The 19,774-nt window shown below is 41.8% G+C and overlaps 2 protein-coding genes and 1 pseudogene across 2 annotated transcripts; all 3 read right to left on the bottom strand.

The window, feature by feature from the left end:
* Window positions 1-2,243: 2,243 nt before the first annotated feature.
* Window positions 2,244-6,345, bottom strand: LOC133918307 (uncharacterized; annotated as a pseudogene).
* Window positions 6,346-8,718: 2,373 nt separating this feature from the next.
* On the bottom strand, window positions 8,719-11,761 carry LOC133918308 (proteasome subunit alpha type-6-like). The gene is made up of 9 exons (XM_062362122.1): window positions 11,581-11,761; window positions 11,377-11,471; window positions 10,942-11,023; window positions 10,139-10,235; window positions 9,996-10,054; window positions 9,783-9,865; window positions 9,537-9,632; window positions 9,111-9,170; window positions 8,719-9,029 (listed from the first exon to the last, which is right to left on the bottom strand). Exons 1-9 carry the CDS (start codon window positions 11,654-11,656, stop codon window positions 8,937-8,939), a joined length of 741 nt encoding a protein of 246 aa, XP_062218106.1. The 5' UTR covers window positions 11,657-11,761; the 3' UTR covers window positions 8,719-8,936.
* Window positions 11,762-13,929: 2,168 nt separating this feature from the next.
* LOC133918310 (uncharacterized) lies at window positions 13,930-17,662 on the bottom strand. The gene is made up of 7 exons (XM_062362123.1): window positions 17,438-17,662; window positions 17,283-17,361; window positions 15,440-16,444; window positions 15,269-15,331; window positions 14,969-15,189; window positions 14,564-14,667; window positions 13,930-14,317 (listed from the first exon to the last, which is right to left on the bottom strand). Exons 1-7 carry the CDS (start codon window positions 17,501-17,503, stop codon window positions 14,203-14,205), a joined length of 1,653 nt encoding a protein of 550 aa, XP_062218107.1. The 5' UTR covers window positions 17,504-17,662; the 3' UTR covers window positions 13,930-14,202.
* Between the last annotated feature and the right edge of the window lie 2,112 nt (window positions 17,663-19,774).

Below are 19,774 nucleotides of genomic sequence, written 5' to 3' on the forward strand. Positions count from 1 at the left end.
TAACTTTACTAGTATCTTGTAGTAGTATTTACTAGGCACTGCATTTTTTTTTTTTGAACTAGGCACTGCATCTGTATGAGTGTAAGAACCAACTAATTGGATGTTTCTGTATGCCTTTTTCTGTACTAGTCAGAGTCATGAATGTTAATTTCTGCGAAGTGCGAATAATTATTTTTAAAAAAATATCCATCATGAAATGGATTATTTCTGAGTTATTTTTTAAAAACGAACGTCATAAGGTAGTGTCAATTTCATTGAATAAAGCAGGAATAAATACAAGCAGGATGGATTTCTGAGTTATGAGTCATGGGGAAAGTGGTGCTTAAAATGGCTTTCGAAAGAAATAAAACAATTAGGATTTTAATGCTAGGATGATCCCTCTAGCTAGTGCACAGATCCTCTTGCCAGAGAAAGCTAGGGTTAGTCGATCCATTTTCATTATGGCCAGGGGTTGGGTACATATGATGATCAAAAGCTCCAGGGCAGTACTATTGAAGATTATTAGAGGGACTAGTTCCACATAATTATGTCTGCCATTAAGTGGTATAAGTATAATCAATTGGGACATGGTGTCTCTTCATTAACTAGACAATAAGAGATGTACAATTCAGTCTGGTGCATGTATGTTGATGTAACAAGTCTCTAACTAATATCATACAGGGCGATCCAATTATTGGATTTGGTGAGATCAATGAGAGAGAAGTGGATATATAGATGAATGTTATGGCTAATTTCCTTGAACGCCGTACACAAATGTTATCTCGATCGTTGATAAATTTAAGCCAGTAAGATGTTGAATGAGAACGACAAAAGCTGAAGTTTAGCTTTGTTGAAATACATGCATCCTTGGCCAAATGTGATGGGCATAAGAAAATCGAGGCTCAATTCCCACTGTATGCAAGTGGACTAATTACAAAATGACATATGAGATTATAGACCTGAAGCTTGCTCTATCATTAATACTACAACTTGTCTCTTTCTCTTGTGTTCATCCCTAAATGTGCTTTGATCATTAGACTTAACTTTATAATAATTGAACACAGATTAAAGTATCATATCTAGTTAAGTTCGTGCGTAATAATATAATCACACATTCACCATACCTTTGCCTCCAACGCTATTAGGTGGTTGCATTCATCACCAAGCAATGCAAAACCTACCATGCTGTGGTCTTTTCTTTCCAGCTATACTATGCAAGAGAATATGACATGTCTTGCAATGGATAGGTAGGCCATTGTTCACTCATCCATGCATGGCCCTAGTGTGCTTTACCATTTGTGCAACAACACCTGATAGATCAAGCATGAACCCTTTCCATGTCGCTTTCATGGTTTCGGCAAGGGGTCTATGCAATGATCGATGCGGCTCATGGGCATGTGCCGAGACACAGTGTCAGTGACGTGGACACAACACGGCCGGAGCCCCATGTACACATGTACAGTTCCATGACAAGTCGGTGGCCATGTGGCACAAAAAAAGAATGCAGCTTTGCATGAACAGGCACCTCATTTATCACAGGCTCTGATTGGATCCTTATCATCTATGCATATAAGCAAAGATGGTCATAAAATGCTGCACTGTTTATGCAGAATTATGCAATTGACAGCATCGAATGTGCTACTGTTTTTATGTGGAACTCCACTGGATCATACAGTCAGATGCAAAATACAAAGTGAAATGATTCCTGTAGGAATAAACAATTTAAGTTCACCATCCATGCATGTGTATCACAGGTGGGTGCTGATGTTATGTTACACAAGTACAGGCTAGTTCTTCTCTCCCATCACAGAGCACAGTGGTTGTACACTAGCACGGTGCAAATGCACCAGTACACGACTTAACTCAAAAGTACTGTTTCCTTTAGCTACATGCCAATTAATCATGTCCTTCTGTGCTTCTAAATGGACACGGAATATTGCGGTTTGTGTAAGATAATAATCATAAATGTGTTCCAGGAGCTAAGATTCTTGCAAGTGGCATTGTCCGTAAATAAACCATCTGAGCCCCAGACATCAGCAGGGATTTTGGCCAAAACTGCACATTCGAGACTCGGCTATTTTACATACAAGATAATTTACACCATCGGGGCCTATTTGAATAGGATGAGTTTGGCTCCAAACCACTAAGATTTGGTTCAAGTCCAAACTGGATCCTAAAAAATCCAAGAACAAATGACTCCGCAAATCCATTTCAAATAATCAGAATGAGCCCAGTGAGAAAATATAGACATACCAGAGTTGATATGGAATAAAAGTAGGTTAGTAAGTTGATCATTTAATCCTTCAGAGCTACAACATGTCAGATACTATGTCAACTAGATCACCACAAGGCTGAGTCCCCTATTAAGCTATTACCAGATGACAGCTGGACCAGAATTTACCAATAGCTGGATTCGCCATTGCTCCATTTCAGATTTCACCTTGTCTTTTTGAGAGCAGAGGACAAACCATGACATCTTGCAGTTCAAAGAAGAGATGATCAGGGAGCTTGCTGAAAGGTTGACAGAAACTGAGGATGATCCGATCAGAATTCTATAGATTGGAGTCCCCTCTGGATACGAAAACTTGATCAGTCAATAATACAATTCCCCTATCTTATACTCAAGTCAGCGCCCCAGAGATGAGAGGAACATCCCTTCAAGGGAACAACAAGAAAGTGGAAAGTTGTCCATTGCTGAGCTTAGGCATTCAATAAGTTCATCTATTTGACGCTTCATCATGTACAACTCTTCAGCCCGATATTTGGATGACCACTCTTCTACTATCCTGCGTGTGGGAAATAGCACAAGATAAGAAAAGGTGACAGCAAAAGAAAGACTCATAAGCATGGTATGCCACCCTTATGGCTTTGCACATAACAGACTTGCTGACAGGACACATACAGATGTCAATACAGCTGAAGAAAAATAAAACTGAGGTATATACAAATCATTAGCTGAAAGAACCAAGCTTTACATGCAACAAATGTTGTAGATATGCAAACCATCGGCTGCGATCCTGAAACTTACTTGCCATCAACAAAAATGTTACCTCCAACCACCTGACCATGGTGGGGCTGGAAGCTATAACCAAGGAATAATCATAGTACTCAATGTATATCAGAAGTACATCTGTTCACATCTTATTCAAGAAACTATTGCAGTGTAAAAATGAAACTAAAAAATGTTAAGGATAAACACGGACTAACATCAAGTAACAGAATAATTGCTGACAAAAGAAAGGAACCGCTCAGATAACAGTTGAAATTTGAATAACTAAATATACCAATTCCTCATTATACAAAGATGCTATGAATCATGAATGAAAATCAAATGCCCGGTTTCCTCAGAAAATCACAGTAGTAAATGACCAAGCGCAAACTGCAAACACAACAAATGCACACCAACAAAGTATGATAAAGGTTTATGCCAAAGTGCTCATATAATTCCATACATTTATCTTTAACTAGAAGAATTAGACATGTATGTGAAAAACAGTATGGACATAGAGAATTGAGCAAGGCAGGTTTTCGCTGCAACACTCACTCACTCAGTAACCCATGGGAGGCAAGCTATAAAATGCACAATGCATGCTTCTCAGAAGGAGGGGGGGGGGGGGAGGAGTTCAAAAGTTTTTGTACACGACTAAATAGCAAACATACTAACAAGTGTTAGCATACATCATACCTTAAGTCTGATTCTGAAGCATTGCTATAATCAGAATACAAGAGTTTAACACTAGGCTGCAGATCTGCTGTTCCATGTGAACCATCCATATCATTTTCATAGCAGCAACCAGAAGATAACCATGCTTTTGAACTTAGAAGAACTAGTTGCAGGATGGGCCTTTTGGTTTTCAAATTTCTGACTACTGTACGAAAAGATATTTCATCTTCTGCAATTTCGAGCAACAGATTAACAAAAACTCTTTCCAATGTATGTACCCTGCACATAGATAATGCATGTCCATGTATCAGTGATGAAATCTACATATTAGCGATAAGCAAGAGTAGAATATCTGTACAGAGCAAGAATATTAGACTTTTAACTATTTTCCTTGTTTACAATATTATCAGAATTGTGAGTGAAGGTTTAACATCTCAAAACTAAAAAGCTGTGCAGAAAATTACCTGAACGCATCATGAGGCCCCGCAACAGGAAGTTCTGTAGACGTGTAGCACTTAAAGACTCGTACCCGGCCATCAGCTGGAACAAGCTTAACACTGAGAAGGGTATGACCCAAGAGGTGATGAGCATCGAGCACAGAGAAGTTCAACCCACTCGAAATCATTCAAAAGGTTAGATGCTTTAACGATGAAGCTACTACCAAGAGAAATAGTTTTTGTTAATTTGTAATCTCTTTTAGTCTCCAACATAGTCTGCTTGTTCTGGTTCCCCAAGGACACTTGTGAAGGGTTATCTTCAGCTTTTCCACTGTATTCATTGACACAGCAGCAACGGCATGGATCCACCAGCGACAAGTCGGCCTCTTTGTTAGATTTCTCCATGCTCTCAGCACAGCAGTCATTTTTAGACTTCTCAGGAGTGACTCCATTTGTTTCACTACTACTAACACTAGGTCCCTCTTCCAAAACAAGTGGAGGTTGCACATGAGTAGCGGTGATCTTTGCCTGCTCTTCTGAATTCTTCAATTTTATCTTCCCAGTGGTATGATCTTTTCCTACACTAACATCAGATATAGCTTCTTTTAGAGCAACAAAATCACTACTAAGCGCCGAACAAGCTACCTGAGCCACTAAATCTGCCTCAAGATAGTCTGTTTCTACAGTAATGGAGGTTGCATCCAGTAGACTTGTTCCCTCTAGACGACCATATGCATTAATATACTGTGATACTAACTTCTCGCCTGCACCACCAAATGAGGTGCAACATCCACCAAACCAATTGTCAGCCACATCTTCCCAATTTAAAGATGGCATTTCCACGATTTTTCTGGAAAAAAGGTATCTAGATTGTTAAAGTCAGCACCAAGATAATGTCAAATCAAACTGCCGCATAATAAGAAATTTTTACCCAGGTTCTCAAGTCTAGTCTTCAAAAATATTAATAGGAAACCATGAGCAAAAGCTAGCCAATATACACCAGCTCATAAGTAGACAAAATTTGTAATAACCTAAAATTACTGCTTGTAACAAGAAATTTCTAGGCTTATCGATATGCAGATTTGGTGGGAGATAACAGCAATCTGATTCTGATCTGCAGATTGCAGGTAGTTTTGCCGGTGATATGATTTAAGCAAGTCAAGCTTCTATAAATCTCTTCACTGCATATATATGTCAAGCGTAAACTGACTACTGAAGACTACAAAGAGCAATACAACTAGAGGCCACAAGTTGCGAATGCTCTATACCTTAGTGGCTGTTTTGTCAATCTTGCTGAGCAATTTTTGCAATACAAGTGAACGTCTCCAGCAGATAGACTCTTTAAATCTGTTTATCCATGAAAGTGAATTATAAAAATGGATTTCAATTTCATCTGAAAAACAGAAATAAAATGAACATAGTTTATGAACGGACATTTCGCCAAACCTAATCTCACAAGAGGAGACAGCCCCGAGATGGCTCACCATCGCGCAGCGCTAGAGGAGCTGGCGGCTCCGCGCCGTGGGGCGGGGGGAAGGCGGCGGCGATAACGGGGTGATCGACGGGGAGGACGAGCGCGAGGCGGACCTCGACGTGGTCTCCCGCGGCGCGAAACTCGACGGGGGCGGAGGGGTCGACGAGCACCCTGGGGACGGGGACCCTGAGGGAGACGGCGTCCCCGGCAAGGGAGAAGGAGAGGAGGAGGAGGGAACCGTCGAGGCGGAGGTCGGCGCAGAGGCCGGAGAGAATGGCGGCGGAGAGTGCAGGGCGGGGGAAGAGGTAGAGGCGGAGGAGGGGGAGGTGGGCTAGGGCTTCCCACGTGTACCGCCATTGCCGCCGGTGAGCGTGGTCGCCGGGAGGGGCGGCGGCGGCCATGGCCGTGTGGCTCGCTCTAGCGAACCGAGCCTCCGAGGTTTAGGGCCCAGCGTCCGTAGATCTTGACCGTTCACGAACGGTGACGGCATGGATTACTTTCCATATCTGTAGGTTGGATCAATTATATCCCTAATTTCTTGGGACTAAATACAAAATCACGGGTGTGTGAGAAGATCACAAATTAATCTATAAATTGACTGGCAGGTTTGCAAATTAATTGGTAATTGATTCAGTGTTTTCAAATAAGTTGTCATGTGATGTGCAATGTCATTGGAGCAAGGTAGATTGCTTGGCTGAGGTCATTTGGATCTGCCAAACTTTACTTCTATAATATTAGTATAGATACTATAGACCATCTTTCCTATAGCTTATATTAGTATAAAATGTAGTACAGTGACCTTGTTTATCTTTATAGGATATAAAGTGTGTAGAATAAAATAAAATGATTTAAATATCTATTTTTATTTAAAATTAAAATAAGATAGTTAAACTAAAGATCTCAATCTATTTATAGTTCCAGCTCTAAAAATCAATAGACCGGTTCTAAAAATTATTAGAGCTAAAACTATACCAAACATATTTTGTAGATAAAATTAATGTAAATCTACATATAAGAGACTGCAAGATCAATAGGTTGCAGGAAAAAGTTCATTCTACTCACTCAAGTATTATGAGAGTCCACTTAACTCCCAAATATATTTTAATCTGTTTAACTCCTGAGTTTGTAATACCAGCTCACATCATTCTCTATACCGGTTTTGTTATGTGATTTTAATGATATAGAAGATTATATATATTACCATGTGGAATATCATATTGTGTATTTTTTTTCCTTTCTCGTCTACGCGTCCACGGATTTGCAGAGCAAGACGGGGGAGGGCTTAGGGCTGCCCTGTGTTTGCAAATTAGTTGTCATGTGATGTGCAATGTCATTGGAGCAAGGTAGATTGTTTGTCTGAGGTCATTTGGATCTGCCAAACTTTACTTTTATAATATTAGAATATACGATAGACCATCTTTCCTATAGCTTATATTAGTATAAAATGTAGTACGGTAGAGATGGCTAAATAGGCTAATCGTGTCAGTCCGGCACGACCCGATAGATCTGGATACTGTAACAAACCGTGTCGTGTCGACCCGCATGCCTCGTCCTCAGCTTATGGCACGGCCCGTGAAGCACAGTACAGGGCCGGGTTGACTTGGGCACGATTGCAGCACGACGGGTCATGCCGGGACAGGGCGGTGAGGCGGCGCAGGGGCGGGCGGCCGGGCCGGGACGGGGAGGCGGTGCAGGGGTGGGCAGCCGGTGCTGGGCGGGGAGGCGGCGCAGGGGCAGGCAGCCGGTGCGGGGCGGGGTGGGTTGTGCCCGTACCTGGACCATGTCTGTGCCGGCCCGTCTAAACCGGGCCGTGCCATGCCAGCCCACCGTGCCGAGGTGTCGACCCAGGCACGTACCAATCCAACCCGTCTATTCTCGTGCTTGGATCGTGCCTACAGTACCGTGCCTCGGACTGACCCAGTTAACAATCTTTATAGTACAATGACTTTGTTTATCTTTATAGGACCTAGAGTGTGTAGAATAAAATAAAATAATTTAAATATCTATTTTTATTTAAAATTAAAATAAGATAGTTAAATTAAAGATCTCAATCTATTCACAGCTCCAGCTCTAAAAATTAATAGAGCTAAGATGACCGGTTCTAAAAATTATTAGAGCTAAAACTACACCAAACATATTTTGTAGATAAAATTAATATAGATCTACATATAAGAGACTGCAAGATCAATAGGTTGCAGAAAAAAATTCATTCTACTCACTCAAGTATTATGAGAGTCCACTTAACTCCCAAATATATTTTAACCTATTTAACTCCTGAGTTTGTAATACCAGCTCACATCATTCTCTATACCGGTTTTATTAAATGATTTTGATGATGTAGAAGATTATATATATTACCATGTGGAATATCATATTGTGTGATTTTTTCCTTTCTCGTCTACGCGTCCGCGGATTTGCAGAGCAAGACGGGGGAGGGCTTAGGGCTGCTCTTGCTGCTGCCCCCGCGTGGAGCTGCATCCCCTCCTGGCCTCTCGCTCGTCTCCGTCTCACTCCTCAAACAACACAAACTCATACCAAATCAATAAACAAATTAAGTTCAGTTCTTTACACCAAGTGCATGCATGCAGTTAATTAGCCTCATACTCGAAGAAGGGCTGCTCCTCGATCTACTCGTCCTTCTTGAGCACACCAACAAACAGAAGTTGTGGTGTATGCACAGTATGTGTACGCATTACATGCTCGATTTGGTATATGACGTGGTGGAAGTCACGGTTGAGGAGCACGACATGACGGTGCTGCGACGTGAAAGAAGACGCTGGTAATGAGGATGGAGCTCCGGTATATGAAATGATGTCATGTGAGAGGGTATTACAAACGGAGAGGGGGCAAGTCGAAGCAACTGCTACTTAATCGGACGGTTTGCTTTCGTAGACCAAAAGACACTTGGGTTAAGAGGACTCAATACTTGAGGGAATAAAGTCGACTATATTATATGACTAGACAATTTATTAGGCAGTAATCTAACTTTTATCTATCATTACTCTTCCCTCCGTATAGACAAAAACATGATGTGAACAGCCTTAGAACTAGCTGACATAATGTACCAACCAATTCCAGTAACGAAAAAAAGAACGTGAATTCAGAATTAGGACGATAGACCATCCGATTCGTGGTCTAAGACACTCCAGGATGCATATGCGACGGAACTGAAGAACCAATGGCTCAGACATGCAATTGCCAGCAATATGAAAATCGTAGCAAATTCAACCACATTGAAGGATGAAGCAACAAGTACATTGGAAGGGGCTTGTTATCTTGTGTTAGACAGGAAGTAGTCCACTGAGTGTTCCAATGCTGGCTATGAAATGAAATGACAGTGCTGAAGCACAACGGCGCAGTGACATGTCGAAAATATGGTGGCTCAGTCCCGTTCACTAATTGCCGTCAGGTGCTGATCGATCTCCTCTGTTGTGAGCGCTCTGAAAACACGATCTTCTTTTCTCACAACACCAACCTGCCAACACAAGTTCATAGCATTAGGATTAAGTAAACGAAATTGAGGAGTTTTATGTTTATCTTGGAGCATGTGTGATACCTCGATCTCAGTGGCCTTGAAATCTTCCTGCAGAACTGATTGCAATGCAGAAATTGCGATCTGAAAAGTATAGGACATTAGTTAACAAAGAATCATGACCTCAACTTCTACATAATAGTATGAAAATTGAAAGGAAAGTGAACAATAGGGGGTAAATTACAACTGAAGTATGAATATCTACATGCCAATGTGTGATATGTAGCTGCAGAAACTATGGCACAGCTACATCCTTTAGCTGCATTACCAGTGCAATATGCAACCACGCTATGAACAATTGGCGATATTTACATAAATAAATGTGCAGACTAATATATGTGAACAATTAGTTGTTTGGATAATTGGATTAATAACTTGGTGCAACATGTATAATATTACACAAAAAGAGAGCTTCTTCCTTGCCTAAATTATAAGACAGGGAAGGTTTACCTGAACAGTTTCATCATAGGTGAATTGTGGGTCATCCTTCATTTTCTTCTCCAGAAAATTTATTGCTTCCTGCTCCTTAAGCCCGGCACTAGTTGCCTGAAAGAAAATGTCAGCAGAATATTTAGATCTTAATAAATATCAAGAAGAGACAAGGAAACTAGACATTCAGCAGAAAAATCATTAAGGAGAGAAGGTGGCAACTATATAAGGTAGCGTAGCAGCAAAAAAAAAAAAAAAAAGACACACCTTATGTCCAAAGAAGTGACCAGCAGGGTCACACTTGAAAAGTTGGGCATTTTTCTCTTCGTCGTAGCCCAAGACCATAGCAACTAAAAGAATGAAGCCAAGGAAAATTAATATGATGGCCAATAAGCTATAAGCTGACTAACCACTTAAACACCACAGTATATGGTAGAAGCTCAACGGAATAGCTAAGATGTGCCATATGATGATACTAACCTACTCCAAGGGGTCTCATGTAGGCATGCTGTGTGTAAACTTGTGCTTTGTCTGCTATCCTGAAACATAAATCAGGTAAGTATCATTATATGCACGAAGAACAATTAACAATTTGGGAACTTGAATAGGGAAAGGTTCAGTACCATTTTGCTAGAACATCTACAGGCATCTCGTAACCCCATTTGAAACGAAACTCAGCTGCTTCGTTCCTTGCTTGGTAAACCAATGACCTTGCATCGGCTGTGAATAAAGTAACCACATATCCATTATTGGTAAAGAACAAAAAGGTGTTCTGGTAGAATTAAATAGGGAAAATCTGTGCAAACAGCAAAGGCTAACTAGTACTCCGTGAATTGATGAGTGTTCTGAAGGGGAAATATGCGGTCAACAGATTAATTAGGATTTTGTGGAAGAGCACTGCCTCTTACCATATTCCTGAGGGAAGTATAAACAAATTTGGCATGCCATCCATAACCCCAAGTAAAAAAATAAAATTACCAGCAACTCCACAGCCTCCATTGTTCACTCAATTAGCAAGAGGCTGAAGCTCACAAATCATAACACTGAGGCCTAGTCTAAAATCTTACTATTCCCTACATTTATGCAACTAACAAGTCTTTTAAGTCCATTCTTGGAGCTTCAAGCTAATGGTTATCATGATGCAGTTAATAAGACTCATGATCTTGATAATCATGATGCAACACTTAACAAAACTGAACTATAAATCCCAACTTCTGTTATCGTATCCTCATTAGAGCCCGCATAACCACAAGTCGATTTCCACTGATCTATCCCAAAATCTATATCTGCAATCACGAAATCACAAATACTACCCCCCCCCCCCCCCCCAATAATTCAACAAAAATACAGCACCCTTCCATTGCTGAAGGCGTCTGAAACGATTTCCAACCAAATAACCATGTAAGCTAAAGCACAATAAACACACCTGTGAGGCCAGTGGCAACCAATCCGATGTACTTGGTGATCGGGAACAGGTGTGTCACGCTCATCTGATCCAGCAACTTATCCTGCACACACAGCCCATCAAAGAGCAAAAACAAAGTCCGTCTTTCAGACTCCACCACCACATAAAACAACTAATCGAACACACAACCACAGAAAGTTGCAATATTTTCAGTAGCGCGCCGCAGGAGGTAGAGAAACAACAGGAAAAAAGAACCGCTCCGATCAATCGAGGCAAGTGGCGGCGAGGATTTGGCGGTGTAGGTGTTCGATTTGGCCGCGTAGGTGTTCGATTCGGTGGCGAGACAAAAAAAATGAGAGGGGAGGGCAACTGGAGGCAACGATGAAGGCGTCGCTCGGAACCTGGCCTTGCTTGAGGCAAGCCCCTTGCCCACGAACCAAGCAGACCAGAACTCACCGGCACTTTCTTCTGGGTGACTACGCAGACGGAGTCCTTGCCGCGCACGCCGATCGACGTGACCCCCGCCGACTTCACCGCCTTGAACGCGTACTCTGCGCACACCGAGCGACACAGGTCAGGCGCCCTCGAACCGAAACTCCATGAGTCCCCCAGATCTAAGCAAGTAATAAGAAAAATGCTAGGGTTTTGGGGGGCACGCACCGACTTGGTAGAGGCGGCCCTCTGGGGAGAAGATGGTGATGTGGCGGTCGTACCCCGCGCCAGTGCCGCGGCTCATCTCGCCGGCCGCCGGAAGATCTCGCCGGATTGGGTGTGGTTCGCGAGAAAGGCGAGAGGCTGGGCGTTCAAGCTCTGGGACCTCTCGGGCACAAAACTACACGGCGGCGGCTTCTTATTCCGCAAGAAGAAGAGAGACTCTGACAGCGTGGGCCCTGCCGCCCGGCCCCTCATCGGAGTACTGGGCCGAGCTCCAGCTCGAGCCGAGCCTGCAGTCAGGCTCAAGATCGGCTCGACAGAAGCTCGAGTCCGACTCGAGTAGGCTCGTTCATAGACAAGTGTCGTCGGGAACGGACCTTGGGGCAGCAGGTGGGCGGCGTGGTCACCGTCGGCGAGGTAGTACACCTAACCTACTGCCGATCTCATTAATTCGCAGCAGCAGAGTATAGCTGATGTGCAAAAAAAAACAGGAAATAACCTCTAGTTTCTACCGAACAAGGGAACAAAACAGCCTATAAGTTTTGCTGGTGGATTGTGTAGATGGCACCTGCGAGAACTAATTATAGAGACTCTGACAGCGTGGGCCCTGCCACTGGGCCCGCATCAGAGTACTGAGTCGAGCTCGTCGAGCACGATAGAAGCTCCAGCTCGAGCCGAGCCTGCAGTCAGGCTCAAGATCGGCTCGACAGAAGCTCGAGCTCAACTCGAGTAGGCTCGTTCATAGACAAGCGTCGTCGGGAACGAACCTTTGGGCAGCGGGTGGGCGGCGTGGTCATCGCCGGCAAGTAGTACACCTAACCTACTACCGATCTCATTGATCCACAACAGCAGAGAGTATAACTGAAGTGCAAAAAGAACAGGAAATAACCACTAGTTTCCACAGAATAAGGGAACAAAGCAGCCTATAAGTTTATCTGGTTGATTGTGTAGATGTCACCTGGGAGATCTAATTATGGAGAACGGAAAGAGTAGCACTTGACATATCTCTGTGACTCTGCTGCTGCTTTCAGGTGTAAATATAAATACCATGAGCGGTAGGTGAAATATGCATTTATCCATCAATAGATCACGTACTTAGATATGAAAGTCTAAGAAAGGAAAATATATACAAAAGAAACATGACTGGTAGCTCAAATTAGGTCGGTGATACTCACCGAATTCCTGATCTGCCACAACATCAATGGCGTATGCAGCTGTGTACAACATTAATCCTTTCCTGCAGTTCACCAGAGAATCTCTGTACAACAACGAGCAAGAAATGGATCGTTTGAGACGCAATGAACTTGGGCTGTACAAATGAACTCAACTTTTCTACATACATTATTCAAAGAACAACAATTCACATTTCAGAGCAATGCGGAGCTCTGATGTCTGATCAATAGCATTCGCGCCTAAACAGGTAAAACTAATCTGCATAGCCTAACATCGATTCAAAAGAAATCTGAAAGTTCGAAATAGCACACAAACCCTAATAAGTGAAAGATCAAAGTTTCATATATATATACACATATATACGGCGAGGCTCTGCGCACATCCCCAGTTACAACCCGAAATACTGTGAGTTACAACTTGTAGAGTGTGCACAGGTATGAACTACAGTGAGCATACTTGTTATTCAGCTAAATGTACGCTGAGCGGGAAATAAATTAAGCGGAGTTATATTTATTGAAGAAAAAAATGTTTTGTTGGTTATATCTGTTTGGACAAGTTGAGTTAAGATTCTGTTTGGTTGATTGAATTTGAGATCATATTAGCGAATGCAAGAGTTAAGATTGTAATTGATTACTCACGTGAAGATGATTTTCTAACAATGATTAGTTCGCTTGCATGCTCGAATAGAGCTTTATTCTCTGCCTATGATGAGATACTGTATTTATATCCGATGGACCAAATTGTAATAGTGGATACAAGCAACTAAATGAACATCTTTTAAAGATTATACGTATCTACCATATCAAATTAGAATAAATTGAGACAACTAAATACATTCTTGTACTAGCTCTAGCTTGTGCTCAAGCTTGAAGATGTGGATATCTTCACAAGCATATACACTCGCTGACTCACTCCAAAAAAAAAATGTCTACCCCTTCTTGTTTCTTAAGATCGCCATCAAACGGCAGAGAAGTTTCGAAACGTCGAGGATCGATCTACCATGTCCAACGAACAATTATCGCAATTTTAAGGGCACTTCGACAAGTTTGAATAAGAAGGATTTGATTCTAAATTTAACACAAACTCCAAAATTTCCTGGAGCAATTCCCCTCGTCCAGAAGTAAAAGTACTTGACTGCTTGTGATCGTTCGATCAGAAAATCGACCATGCACATCAATAATTGAGAAGTTGGCAATCTCTATTTCAACCAACTAGCAAAGCCAGAATGGTAGCATCTGAAGACTTTGATCTTCATAAAGTGAATTTGTTATTTCACGAGCCTGTGAAATTTAAGTTGGGAACAACATACAGCACAAGTTTTTCACGTTACATCAAGCAGCACTCACCACTACTGTAATCAACAAGGGATTGCAACCTACAAGGTTAAAGGAAAGAAAGGGAACCTAATTTTGAGGTAAAGATCAGCAAAGCAAGAAACTAATTCCAAATTTGATTTCAGAAGCAAGGCACGTTTTCGGTTCTCATGACCATGTTGCAAGTCGAGTAGATTGATGCAGCAGCGGCTTGCACTGCCCACTCGCTTTCAGAAATCTCCAGGTTCTTCAGCTTCCTGAAGAGACAGATTAGCAGTTACTTCAGTTAGACACTTTTTTTAAGCCTCAACAATAGGTACAAGCTGTAGGATCTTCAGTTAGACAATTACGCAGGCGTGAAGTGAAATGATTCAGTGATTCTGTTGTTACGTCATTACTTTGTTTAACTGAGTTTTATATATCAACAATTGGCTTTGAACATGATTCCAGAAATTAAAAAAAAAAGATAAATCAATTATGGTCAAATGTCCTGATGAACTAACCATAATTCAGCCATAGGTCCCAGCAGTGGAGCGTCGCAGGTCATGTGTTTTAGGCCTTTATCACAATTCAATTGCATTTCTTGCACTTGCTTCAACCGGTTCTCCTGCAACAGGTATTTGGCATGGTCAGGTAGTCAGGTGTGTACCCTCACAGGACCAAAATGAAACACATTTGCCTGAGTGGGCATACATGCTCTATGTACATATATATACTACTTGTGTGCGTCTAATATTATCAATACGAAATGGAGCATAATTATCAAAGGTCACAATTGCTGCGTTGTGCCGAGAGCATTGAGAGGCAATCTAGATTCCAATGTCACATCAAGAACACGAAGAATGGCAAATCATGATTCAATATATATCCCTCACAAAATACTCAGGTCAAATCAATGATAAACTCACCAGGTGTTTCCCCTCTTCCTGAAGTGCTCTGTCCATCTGAACAAAGAGAGACTTCCATCGTGCCACATGCGCTTCTGAAACTGCTTTGTCAGTACATCCAGCTTCAGAAGAATTTGCAATGGATGATTCATTCTCTTGGTTAGATGAAAATTCTGTTGATATCAGGTAAGGCAGTTCCGTGTGAAGGGCATTTCTGACTCTCTTCCTGCTGCGCTTCAAAGCTTCGAGAAAGAAGATAAATGTATTAAATATAATGCATGACTAAAACTTTGAAATTTACTTCAGGCTCCATAATTATACCAGCAAGGCGCCCCCTTATGTCCTGATGCAGCAGTCCCAACCACTGAGAAGCAACACTGGCCGCTGGTCATTGGAAGAGCAGGAAAACTATCAGACATGGATATTTCTATAAGTAGTGTCTAGTTCAAGCTCACAGACAAAATGATTAGTTAGACAAGCAAGGAAGCATACCTTTTACTGACAATAGAGTCATGTAATCATGCTTAGATGCATGATCATTGTCTGATGTACTGCAGGTCCTATCTGAAGCCATAGTGACTGCTGATGAGAGTTGCAATTTAAGATCATCGCCATCCTCTGGAAGGAATTGTGATGCGGTAGGCAGTCCTTGGTGAAATGCTGCATTATTATCTTTCATCATGAAATGGCAGTTCATCAAACTACCCCCATATTTCTGGTCCTGGATTCTCTCATAAACTTCTTTCCCTCTTTCACCTGTTCGACTAGTACAAACAGGCTGGCTCTCATTCTCAAGCCTCTCGGAGTGTACCATAGCCTTTATTATGGAGTAAACTTGCTTGCTATTTCTCACATGGTTTATGATTCCGGGGTTTAACCCAGATAATAGGCCACTAGGAGCAGCAACCTTCATAAACTTGTTAGTCTGGCCATTCTGTGTTGAAATGATCTTTTTGAATTCATCGTCCCTTTTCCTTTTGGGGGGTCGACCACGTGGCCTAGGCACCACTGCAGTTCCATGAGATGATGAAAGAAAGCCATTCTGCTTCATTTCTCTCCACTTTCTATGCGACTCACTTTCTTCTGTAGCACCAGTAGTACTGCCACATTCTGATGGATCACTGACCTTTGACTGCCCCAGCTTCTTGTAAGGGAAGAAGGGGTTATGCTCTGCTGCATCAGAACAATCTACTGCGTTAAGGTCCAATCCAAGACGCACAGCACTCATCCTATTCTCATCGTGTTCTGCATCAGGCTTAGGTTGGAGATCTGTCCCAATGTTCTCTTTACCACGTGCCACTGATGCTGCATTGGAATCACGACCTAAGGTCAGACAAGCAGCTTCTGCCTGAACTACCCCAGCCTGAGGCAATAAAGATAGTCTATCTCCACATTGTGTGGCACCTTCAGCAGCCAATTGAGGAATAGCCTTCTTGTTGCATGGATGCAAACATGCTTTTTCTTGATCCGAAGATTCCGAAATTCCTGCCCTCAGATCTACATGATGGAATCACAGAAGCGATAAGCAAGAGCAAGGTTATTGAGGCACAAAGTAAAAAACAAATAACTTGTCTGACAAAAGAAACAAGCACTTACTATTAGTGAATTCAATTCAGAGAAATTATGACACGGGCAGTGCACAAGAGTACTGCAATGATGTGAGTGAAGACTAAAGTTTTTACTAGTTGAAGCTTCAACAGAGTTACAATAGATAGTATATGCTATTGCTACCACAATGTTTCCATTTTATTTAATTTCTGAAGAGTGCGCTGCAGCCTGCAAGCCAAGTTTCATTCTATCGAGCTGCTGAAGAGTATACAGCCAGCACTATAGAGTAAATGGGTAGAGTTTTTGATAGAGACACCAACAACTACCACAAAATCACTGTTATTCGTAGGACGACAAATCAATTGGTTAAAAAATAATTCTCCAAAACGTGTATCATTAGCACGTATTATGCATCTAACTATTGAAGAAAAGCATGTGTTGTTACTGAGTACTGAAAGGCCGTAAATTTATGCTGTTTACTTATAACTGTGCTCGATGGAAGCTACAGGAGCAGCTACAACTCTATGAAAATTCTAGTGGAACACGTGCATGTACTGGCACAGTGGCACGCTTAGATCTGTTGCACGTGGCAGTATGGAACCGTACTGTGACATTCTCGAATTCTCGTGCTACTAGCGACCGCGGTGCTGCTTAGGATTCAAGAACAACGACAGCCCAAGAAAGATGCAACATTTTCCAATTCATCCCTCGTTTTAAAGGCATGGGACCAACACGGATCGGGACCCAAGGCACAAGAAAATCCGACCAAGAAGTTCCAAGAACCCACCTCCCATTCCGATCACCACCGGCCGCGACGCGCTCCCCTCAGCAGCACCACCGATGGAGGCACCCCTCCCGTCCAATTCCTGCAGGAACACGCGTCAGCACATCACCCCGCCAACCCCCAAACCAAAAACCAAGAACCAAACGCCGGCCATCCACCTTGGGAGGCGGCGGCGCGCCCGATCCGGCGGGATCCGCGGCCACGCGCGGCCCCACGGGGCCCATCCGGGAGCCGGCGACGAGGCGCGTCTAGCACGGACGGAGGCGCCGGGGAAGGGGGCGGGATCTGGGCCGGCAGCGGCTACTGGCTAGGGTTTGGAGCGGAGAGGAGGGAAGGGGAGCGGAGCGGAGGGAGACGCGAAGCTTTGCGTTGTTTTGAAATGGAGGCGTGGATGGGATGTGGCGGTGGGGATCGCGTGGAATTTATGGGTGCGGGTTGTGTTTTTTTTTTTTTGAATTCGAGCGGAGGTGGGCGCGGTTTGTTTTGGGTGGCGTGCGGCGTGTGGGGGCTGGGCTCGTGGGCCCGCCTTTTATTACAGGAGCAGGCTCCATTGGATTGGGCAGAAGCCCCCGGGAAGGGAGGATTTGAATTTGTAGGGAACTAGGGATCTGCAGGTTTGAATTTTGACTGCTGAGATTCGAATTTTGGAGTACCTAAATCGTGCAACTTGTTGGTCGTCCTATGATGCCCACAACTTCAAAAGGAAAAACATATGGTTGGATGTTTTTCTAAGAGAGTACACGTATAGAAAACACATCAATTCATCCGGCATAACGTTATATACACTCACATGTTATGGATTGTATGGAAACTCCTAATTCCATGTAGAGAATAGGTGCATGTGTTTCCCAATTGAATGCACACACCTTTTTTTATGTATTTCGATTAAATAAGGCACACCACAACATTTTATGGATTGACTCTAAATGAGTAGCGACCATCAAGACAATTGCTGGTCCTCTTAGACCATCTTCAACCATATTCTCTTCATTTTGTTCCTTTTCCGATTCTCTTTTCCGTTCTTATTCCTTTTATTTTCTCTCATCTTCAATAGTTTCCCTTCGAGGGGAATCGTGAAGGAAAATGAGAGATAATCTCGTCTCGGAGGGAATTACCTTGAGAATCCTTTCGTGACAGGAACCGTAAAAGGAAACCGTTGGAGCACTAAAGGGAACGAAAATCTCGTCATGAAGGGATTCTGGACACTGAAGGAAAACCGTTGGAGATGATCTTATGTGGTTTAGTGTTTGCTTATCAATTGAAGGTCTTACTATAGGTTGCTTGTTTGATATGTGTAAGGTTTGATTATGTATTGTTTATGTACTAAAGCTACATCCGAATTCTTTTTTTGATAGATCTATTGCCTCAACAACTCGCTCCACAACATACTTCAATCATAGATTTTCAACAAAAAAATTGAGCTTTTTGGCTATAGTAATGCTATTGTGATTGCAAATAGCAGATGTATGTTATGTGAACTATGACACTAGAAACCCTCTCATACAACAGAGTTCAAAGTAAAAACTCCTATATTAGCTAACCAAACCTAGCCAAGTTAGCTCAGGCATTACCCCAATGTTTGTCAAGTTATATATTTATAGCCTCTTTGAGAGACTTTTTTTTTCAAACTATGCATATATTGATTAAAAAACCAAAAAAGTTGAGCCACTTCATGCAATATTATGTGGAATTCATACTTCTAACACATGGATTTAGATGATAGGTGTGGTTAGCAATAGATCTGAGAGGGTTAATTGTGGCAAGTCAGTATTTTTCTTTTGTTTAGGTGTTTAAAATGATTCTAGTCAAACTATCTATGTCTAAAACTGTTAGTGTATATTAGTTGTAGCTATATGATGATGTTGTGTTTTACATGGATATAATACAAATGAATAAAAAGATCATATGTATAGAGAAAAAGAGAAGCATGGTAAAATCAAGAACTATTGATCCCATATTTTTTTCTGCTCTCGTGTTTCTCTTACTCAAACTATCTATGTCTAAACTTGTTAGTGTGTATTAGTTATAGCTATATGATCATAGTGTGTCTTGCATAGATATAATATAAATGACTAAAAAGATCATATATATAGAGAAAAAAAGAAACCTGATATAATAAAGAATTATTGATCCCATATATTTTTCTGCTCCCATACTTGTCTTATTTAAACTCTAGTTTTACTCATGAATCCTCACATTTAATCTAAATATAGATAACTCTGATACTTATTCTATTAAAAAAAATAGTATTTCACTATAAAATCCTTAAATTACTCAACAAACTCACAGACATAACTAGTTTGTAGTGACTACTCCTCTTATTAGTCTAAGTCAAACATAAGACTTTGTTTGATTGTAGGCACCGGAGTGCCAAACTAAATATTAGTCATAGTCAAATTCAAAGTAATACCAAATTTTGATAAAAAATAATTATTTGATTTGTGATCAAGTTAAAATTTAGCAGTCCGTTAAAACTTACCTCATTACGAGTAATT

The sequence above is a fragment of the Phragmites australis genome, chromosome 5 (assembly GCF_958298935.1).
Source record: "Phragmites australis chromosome 5, lpPhrAust1.1, whole genome shotgun sequence".
NCBI classification, from domain to species: Eukaryota; Viridiplantae; Streptophyta; class Magnoliopsida; order Poales; family Poaceae; genus Phragmites; species Phragmites australis.